The 9,420-nt window shown below is 39.4% G+C and overlaps 1 protein-coding gene across 1 annotated transcript in view; it reads left to right on the top strand.

Annotated features, from left to right (window-relative positions):
• Positions 1–9,420, top strand: part of TAF4 (TAF4 RNA polymerase II, TATA box binding protein (TBP)-associated factor, 135kDa) — a 37,989-nt gene that overhangs the window by 957 nt on the left and 27,612 nt on the right. Inside the window, exon 2 of the mRNA XM_009326793.1 lies at positions 1,100–2,182. Within this exon, the coding sequence (XP_009325068.1) occupies positions 1,100–2,182 (1,083 nt within the window). The remainder of the gene's footprint in view (positions 1–1,099; positions 2,183–9,420) is intronic.

Genomic DNA, 9,420 nt, shown 5'->3' with positions numbered 1-9,420 from the left:
CCTGGGAATATTCCCCCTCTTCGTGTTGTGAAGATTGTAGGGGAATAGTCTGAAGGCTGGGACTAAGGGCTCACTACATGAGAATGGAGGGAAGCTGTTTTTCTGGGGAATTAAAAAAAAAAAATGTCTCCCCAGAATCTCTCTGCAATTCCTCCCCTCCCCCCATTTTTTTTTTTTGGCTTTCTTTCTTGTTGCTGAAGTGTAAGAAGATATTGCAGACCTTCTGTCATGATTAATGAAGCTCTTCTAGGAGGATCTCCTTAACCCTTATAACATGTATCTCGGTATCTGGCTGTCACTATTATTTTCCCCTTTCTGTCTTCTTAGGGCCAGGACCTGGACTGTGTGTGATTGTACTTGTGATAACACCAGGCCTCATCAAGGGGCATAAGGATTATTCATGACAAGAAGCTACATCATCTTGTCCCTTCTCAAAACCAGCTTTGCTTTTTATTTATTTGTTTTTAACTATCTCTGGCTGAGGGAACTTCAGATCCAGAAGAACAAATTCTGTAATAACGTGGAGGGGTTTGCTGGTAACCTGCTCCAGACCTTGCAGTACTTCTTAACTTGCCAGGCCGATGTTTTTCTTTCCTTTCACTTTTTCATATTTTGCTGTTGTTGAGCCTCCTGATCTAACTGACTTACTCTATCGGAGATGAAAGGATTAGAGGGTGTAACGTGTGCTGGGCATAGGGAATATGTCTTATTAACGTGTCTTCCATTGCCATTTTTCCCTCCTTGCAGTTGCAGTCCTGTTGCTAAATGTGATGTCAGGCTGGGGAAGAGGTCTAAGATGATCTTCCTCCTCCCCTCCCTTGGTTCATATCAAATCTGTTTTCCCTATTTTGTCTTACTGTAGTGTTGAAAGCAGGGGTGTTACAATTAATATTGAATCTGTCAGTCTTGGGTGGGAAACTGGAGGCTTCAAGATAATGTCTCCAAAGCCATCTTTGGTTTGTAGTCTGTCCCGTTTTCTTGGCTCCAGGCAGGCAGCCTGGGAGATGGAGAAGACTTGGTGATGAGGGAGAACATTCTGTCTTCGCTGGACTTCTCTTCTTGCTCATTCTCTCTGTTTAACCTTGTTGTTGTTTTGCAGGAGCAGGAGGAGTGCAAGGGGGCGTTATTAATCATAACACCAGGTCCCAGACTTCAGCTCTGGATGGAGCCACCACAACGAGCACCAGCACCACCACTGCGGCAGCAGGAGGATCTGAAGTCACTGCTGCTCCAGGGACCCTCAGTCAGGGCAAATCGGTGGTTATCAGCACCATGGCGACTGCCTTGTCTACCAGGAATGGCAAGATTGGGACCACAACAGTGCAAACTTTGAATGGGAGTAACGTGGTGATGAACTCTCACCATACAGGAAGTGCTGCTTTCTCTGGGACTCCTGTGACTGCTAACCCCGCTTCTGCACCTGCTGTTGCCCCTCTCGTTAACAATGGACCTGGATCTGTGGGGAAAGGAAATACTGTTAATGCTGTTTTGCCGTCAGCTTCCAACACTGTCATCCAGACTTCTTTCCTTAATACTGCTGTGTCCTCTGCATCTTCCTCCTCGCCCACAGTTATCTCCTCGCAGCCACCACCAAGCATTGGAACTGGGGCACCTACAGTAACGCTCGTGAGGCCACCGATTCACACAGCAGGACCCACAGTAGCTGCAGCTGGTGCAGCCACTCAAAATGGGAGCAATACTGTGATCAATTCAACCATCAGTGTGGGGAGTTTTCCTGCTGTTGCTACAGCCACTGTGGGATCTGGAGTTTCCCTCCAGACATCGCTTGTGAACAGCCAGTCTGGTTCCACTGTGCCAGCAGTGACACAGGTCATCAAATCTGAGTCTCCTAAAACTATAGTCCAGGCAGTATCCCAACAGCAGACGCTGGCTACTGGTGGCCAGCCCAGTACTACAGGGAGTAACATGATCATTGGGCAAACTATGCAAGCTGGGCTCTCCAATGTTGCTCCCAATCCTGGTGGGATACCTCCTGCAGCTCCTGGCACCCCCACGGGAATGGCTAAAGGCACTGCCAATACGGTGGCACAAAGTCTGCCGAGGACTCCAACAGCAACTACGGGTGGAATCAGAGCAACTTTGACTCCTACAGTTTTAGCACCTCGTTTGCCCCAGCCACCTCAGAATCCAACTAACATTCAGAATTTTCAGTTACCACCAGGTAAGTAAGAGGATTGAGGGGTTTTATTTTGGAAGTGTATTTCTTGCAGGAAGGAAGGTATCCAAATAAAATTTCTTGCTGTTTAATTGTGAATTGTGGAAAAGGCATTACATTTAACAATGAGAATTGTCTGGTTTTGAGTAGTAGAATAGTAGCATTCCACTACTTAGCATTTGATTTCGGGTGACCAAAAAGTCTTTTCAGCAGTAATAATTTGAAAATAATTCTGTCTGGTATCTTTGTTACAATGTGAGTGTAGATGAAGCTGCAAACTGCCAAAGTGTGACAATGGAATATTATCAAATGAAATGTTGTTATTCCATTTTCACGTAAGGCATTTTGACTTTTAAGGTGGTTTTGTCAGTAGTTCGTATAACCTTCGCGTGCTGTTCCGTTCCTTCTCTGTCCCTGCATGCCCCCAGTACCACAGAGCACTCATGAATAGAGAAACAGCAGATACAACACAAGAAAACTATCTTCTTTTCTTTAAATACCTTCAAAGTCTGACTTAAAAACTCACAGATTTGAAGCTTATGATGATCTTTTTAGTCACTGGAGTTCTGATACAAAAGGCAGTCTTCCGATGTCCTTACCTCACCCTGTTGTGTCTAGGGTTGCAGCTTTTGTAGTAGCTAGTCTCATGCTTAGTGCTGAGCATCTCTGGACAAGGAATCTAGTCCTGAACTCAGTGGGTGAGTAAAAAGCAGGATGAGAAGCATTTCTTTTCTGAGAACTGTTTTGTCCCTCCGTAAATACCCTAGATTTGGAGATTTAAGGTTATATATTTGCTATTATTTTGAAGCAGGCTTGTACTTGTATCCAGTTTCATTTTTAACTGAAAATACTTGTGTGAACCTACACATAGTTTCCTGTCTTTTTAATAATATATAGTAATAGCTGTATTCTTACTATTCACTGTTTTCAGGGCAGTATACAAAGAACAACTAATTAAATTTTACTACTAGTACCGAATGAAATCGGTGGTGGTTGTGTATCATTTATTTCAATTGGTCTTAGTAAAAATACATCTACTGAAACTCCTAACCACCCTTAAAGCAATGCACCTGTCACATAAGGTAGATCAGAAACCATACTGTGTTACTACACACCATCTTTTTGTGTAATACACTATTTATGGTATGTGATGCCATGTAGTTTGATAAAGTCTGTCAAACATTCTGTGTATCTAAGTTCTAACCGGCATAAATATTCCTCATTTTTTTTGTGTAGAAGATTATTCCCTATATGAGTAATTTGAATGACACGTGTTGCTAATTTAAAAAATAGCAGTAAAACTCAGACCTTGAAATCCCAGTGCTTAATTTGAAGCTTGTAAATTGATAGGCTGGGAAAGCCTTATTTATTTATTTAGTGCCACAGTGTTCAAAGGATTTTTCAGGTTTACAGTCTTTTGCCATGTATACCTACATTTTCACTAATACTGCATTATAAACCTGATTATGGGAAAAATACTACTGTTGAGTCCAGTGGGACCTTTTTTCCAGGTAGCTGATATTTTCAAACTGCCATAGCATACTGAAATGTGTTACTCTTAGAAGCAGCATTGCCGGTCCTTAAGCATAATTGGACCATAAATTGCTCCTTTGGAGGTCTCTATAGATCAAAGTAAAACAATATAGGTTCTAAACACTTGAGGTTTTTTATTAAGCACTTTTCTTGTCTGTCCTACACTTTAAAAAATATTTATAACTTCAGAAGAGTAGCATGACTCTTAAAATAAGCAAGTATACATGACTGAATACATAGAAATTGGAAATTGGGTTCTTGCATGATGAGGCAGACGTAATACTGGAAAGGATTTTTTTTTTTAGTGGAACAGATTTTTTTTTTAAATTGCTTTGGTTTACATTTTTATACCTTGCGAAAGTAGCCAGCTTTGAAAATGTTTTGCATAAAGCATTTCTCACAGAACACTTAAGAACTGATGGATGTTGAGCTCTTACAAACATCTCAGAGGTGCAAGGGCTAAGCATCTCTGAAAGTCTAGCCACATGCAACTGCTTTAATCTTTAGTAGAGTGCATGTACGTTCACAGTGAAAGAAGAATAGATGACTATGCTTTTGAAATTGTATTTGAAATTACAGTGTCATAGGCCAGATTTTTAAAGGCAGTTCGGCAGTATGAAGCTGCAACTGCAGTGCTTGCATGCTGTGCATCTACTGTATGCATCAAATTTGCATGCACAAGTTTATGTTTTTAAAAGTTAGTACTGTGTGCTAGTAAGAATTTGTAAGACTTTGCGCATGAAATAGCTTGAGATCATACACTGCACATGTCGCTTTTTACACCAAGATTTACAAACACTTAGAAAGAAAACTCTTACAGAAGGTTTGACCAATAAGCAGCACATGTTTTATAGTTATTTTCTTACCCTGAATTACTGTTTCTAGCTCTCCAAAATAGAGTTACAGTTTCACATGTATGGAAAGCAGAATGTAAAATGTTAGTAAATGTTATTAACCTGGGACTTGAAAACTAGAAACCTTGAAAGGTTTCAGATGTTCTCTTGAAAAGAGCATGTGGAAAATAAGCTCGATCAACGCTCTTTAAAATATATTACTTTTAGAACAATGCTTTGCATTGCATCAAGGCAATTGTGCAACAAACATCGACTGACCAAATTAGAGATGTTTGAAGAGCTAATGGGCCATAGTTGTTGTGACCTTACAGGGTTCTGGTATATTGCTTCTCAGAGAAACTGGACAATTCAGAGCATCTGTACATTAATAATGGTTTTCCACTACTGAGGTCTTTGAGGAAGAGGACTATTGCACTTAGTCTTTTCTTCAGGAGCCCGTGGTTGGAACTTTGTGGTCCAATTGGACAGATCTGGGTAATGAAGGTCCAAAAATAACCTTATTTATAGCTTCTTATCAAAGACATAAAAATATTGTCAGATAATTTTCTAGGGGGTGGGAACACAAGTTTCTCTTTATACAGTGGAACGTCTTTTGCAACTATGACTGAAAATAAATTGTGTGAAGTTCTTTGTTTCGGAGTACTTCAAGCAATAATATGAAATGTGTTGCGTACAATAATATGGTAAGAGGTAGGAAAATTGATGAGTTTGTTAAAGCATTAAGTCAGTGTTCTGCTGTTACAGATGCTCAGAAAAATCTGCAGAAAAGTGTAACTGAGATTATGCCCTAAAATTAATCTCTTGCAATATAAGAGTTGGTAAAGTGTTTAGAGGTTATCGCTGACGCATGATAGAATCATCTTGTAAAATGACAAAACTTGTGTAATTTAAAAGCACTTTTCAAAATACTATCTTCTCCAGCAATGCTGTAATACAATTTCAAAACCAACCTCTATGAGCTTATGCTTACTTTAGCAGTATTGTCAACTTGAGGGTTCAAGGATTTGGTTTCTGTCGTTGCAGATGCTTTATATTGTTACTGTTTTCTGCTTTATTTTTATGTACAAGCATCTCATAATAAGCTTTTAAGGTGCCTGCTTAAGGAAAGGAGCAGATTGGAGAGAGTGCTGTAGGTATACAGCAAGAACAATATAGCGCTGGTAGGTCTGGACAGTTTTCTCTACGAGCTTAGGTGAAACTGAACTCTAGAAACCTTCACTTCCCCCTGTCTCCCTCTTTTCTTTTCTTTTACCTTCTGAGTGAATGTTAGTACTTAGGAAAATTTGCTAGCTTGATCCTAAATACTAATTTTTTTTTTCCTGAATAAACAAGATTCTGTGAGACTCAGTCCTGTTTGAAGATAGCAGATAGGATAGGTTGTCTTTATAGTTTATGTAATTTTTTTGCTTCTGCAATCATGGCCAGTGTTCTCATTAGCAGTAATGCAGTTGTGCAGCTGTAGTAGAACTGCTATCACAGATCTGTTTTGCTTTGTATCTAATAATCAAACTTCTTCATTACTTTCACAAAACTCACTCGAATCCGCCAGTAGCTGATGATAGGGGATGAGATGAGACTTCTTCATTGCTTTCTTTCTGGAGGCATCTCGTGTGCCACTTTTGTGGTGACTACAGGATGGGCCATTTCCCAACTGTGAAACTGACAGGGCTCCTTTAAAAATTGAACGTTCCAGAATTCTGAGCAGTACTGATGCAAATGACCTCTACAGTTGGTTTAAACTTACTGTTGGTGCTTTCTAGAAGCAAAGGGTACCTGGAAGAACGTTGGTGCTATACATCGGCAGACCAGGAGGATGGACCACATCTATTTGCGTGCTAAAGGTTTTGTTCACGGCCTTAGAGGCTGGAAACTTCACTTGGTGTTAAATGGAAGCTTAAGTTTTGTAGAAACTGATGATTTTCAGCTTGTGTAAGCTATCCAAGAAGGATTCTAACTTAGGCCTTGATTATCGTGGCTGTAGGATGGGAAAACTACCTGAACACATACTTAATTTAAAGCATGGGTTCAGGTCCTCTTGACTTGAGCAGTCATACTTTTTGGAGTTGGAGTCACTGAAAAACAACTTCCGCAGGAGTAGTTCAGTTTCCTTCAGTAAGGAGTTGGGGTGCTAGGCTGTCAGGCAAAAGAGAGCAGATAGGAAAAGGAGAAAGGCTGCAGGCTGAGAAGAATCAGACAATCTTTTCTTTGTAAAACAATTTGTGTTACTTTTTCACACTGAATGCGTCATTCTTTGGGTTACTTTGTACTTGAAACATGTACCCCAGAAGTGCCTAAAGTAACTAGGAATATAAATAGATGGGGAAATCTACAGACTTCCATAATACAAGAAATGTAGAAAGGAACAGAAGAAATACTATGAAGTAGTGGAATGTAGTTGTTTCTATTTCTCACTGACTAGCAAGCGAGTTCAAACATATCCTGATTATAGTTTCCCTGTATGTTGCATGTGCTGCCAATATTGTGCCTGTTAACTGTGTTGGCATGGCTGTATTTTGTTAAAAATAATGTCTGTAATGCACAACGATAATAGGAGCTTCTTACAGTACTTATAGTATGTTTTACTTTCCAAGCATTTTACAAAACTTAAATCCTTGCACCATGCCTGTTTGGTTGGTAAATAAAGTAGTATGAACTCTGCTTTAGAGCTGGGGGAAAGAGCAAGTTAGAAAAGTTCTGACTTGCCCAAGGCCATGAGGGAATCAATATTTTGCCAAGATTAGAGCTTGGAAGTCCTATACTTGGCGCATAAAGTGGTATCTCTCTTTCTTAAAGATAACTGTGGATCGCTTCTGCAGAACTCTTCTGGGTGAGGGGTGGATATTATGTTCAAATCATGCATCAGCAAAAGGAACATTCTGCTTTATTTGAAATGTGCTACATCAGATCTGCCATATGTCACCAGATTGAAAGTTGTGTTTGTTCTTATTGCAACTTTCATAATTGAGGAATCCTGCATGCGTAGCTTTGTACCCCAAAGAACCTAACTCAGAGAGCTGTGCGATAGGATTTTTTTTGTTTTTGTTAAAATGAGCATCATGAGGCAAACCAATGCCTCGTTTTGTGCATCTGATAAAGGTGTCTCTTTAAGTGATGGGATCTACTGGGAATATAATTGTGATTCCATTAAGCTATGAAAGTTATTAACTTTGACTACATATTGTTCAGTTCTGTTATGGAAAATACTGTTGTTCGGAACAGCCTTTGGAAAAGCATGTATGGATTTGTTTCATATGCCTATCTACACTTCAAATGGGTTTTTTTTGGGTATCACCAGGCTTATGATCAAGGTTGTTGGTCAATGACCAGAAGTGAATCATTTATTTCTTTTGAGCCATTTTGCACTTTGCTACTCCAGAAGTTACATGGTGTTTCTATGTTCAGTGAGCTAAACAAGTTTTCCATCCCTGGAAATCTATGTGGGTTACTTCTAAAATGCAGTGTCTTGGTTTGAGGACCACGAATTTGGATGCTGCCCAGGACTTGAATCACTTACTAACACAGGATGCTGCAGCAAAGTTAGCAATCTAAGATGAAAATGCAACAGTTTTGGGCACTGATAAGACACAAATTAGTAGGTATCACAAACTCTCTTCAAATGAAATGTTTTGGTGTATGAAGAGTCTTACTATTGTTTGTCTTCTCTGTTTTGGGAAATGATATGTAAATAGAATCCTAAAAAAATGTAGGAAGTGGTTCAGGAATGCAGTTGAAAATACTGATATTAGCCTAAGTGGGTTTTAGCAAAGAGAAGAGATTGACTTGTGGAAAGCTTGCTTTCTAGCTTTCTGTTCTCATAAAACCTGTGTGATCAAATACTAAGAGTCTGCTTGGTAGGAGCTAGACACAGAAGTCACTTAAGAACATACGTTAAACAATTTTTTGTTACTGTATGCAGTTTTTGTCAGAAATACTTGAAATCAGCATTTTTACCTGAAAATAACTACTCTTGTTAGGATTGTTCTGTGTGTTGAAACTTTATGAATGTTTATAACTCTATTTATCTGTCTGAATCTGCTCCTTGAATTTGATGCCATTGCTTGATGTTAAAAAGAAGGCTTTTGCCAGTTGGAAGACAGTTAGTGTTGGAAGTTTAACTTTTTAATGTTAGGCATATTATCTCTTGTGAAAGAGGATTTGAAGAGGTAGTGGCATGAAGAAAATAATTTTGAAAATTGTGTTTCTCACAACTAAAGACAATGATAGAAAGGAATTTTTAGTCATACTTAGTAGACAGTTGTTTCAGTTGTATTATGAACTGTAAAGCTGTATGTGAAGGAAAACCAAACTCTCTCTAGAGTATGTGGTGCTCAGAAGTTACAAAGGCCTTTTTCTGTGCATGGCCACAGGGATGTTCCTGTGTACAAATAGTTGTGTGATCTGTGAATGTTGCCGAAGTTTCCCTGGTGTACTTCTGGGACCGAAGCCTCAGTACGTCTCTATCCCTTTGACAGGTTGCACACAGTTGTTTTACAGAGACAGTGGCTGTGGGGATATTCAGGCTTTGTTTTTGTGTTGTTGTAAGTTGTTAATGCATGAAGTTGAATTTGTTTCTAAACTAATTAAGGTCTTGCCTAAATGCAAGAAGTTGTAGTGTATTTATACTGGTACAGGTTTCTTGAAAGTTGTAAAACCTTTCTTGTCTGGATACAGTTTTTGCTGTATCAGCCCTCTTGCATACTGCTTCCTCATAAGAGAAGGAAAATAGCTTCTACAATAAGCATCTTTTACAACAATATGGTTGTGTCCGCACTGGAGATTGTACCACTAAATTATTGTGGCAAAATGGTCCCATTTCCAGCTCAAATGTTGAGAGAAGCGTAACAACTGTACGCAGAC

This window comes from Pygoscelis adeliae, unplaced genomic scaffold (genome assembly GCF_000699105.1).
Source record: "Pygoscelis adeliae isolate BGI_AS28 unplaced genomic scaffold, ASM69910v1 Scaffold286, whole genome shotgun sequence".
Lineage (NCBI taxonomy): Eukaryota > Metazoa > Chordata > Aves > Sphenisciformes > Spheniscidae > Pygoscelis > Pygoscelis adeliae.
This window is presented reverse-complemented; position numbering and strand designations above follow the sequence as displayed.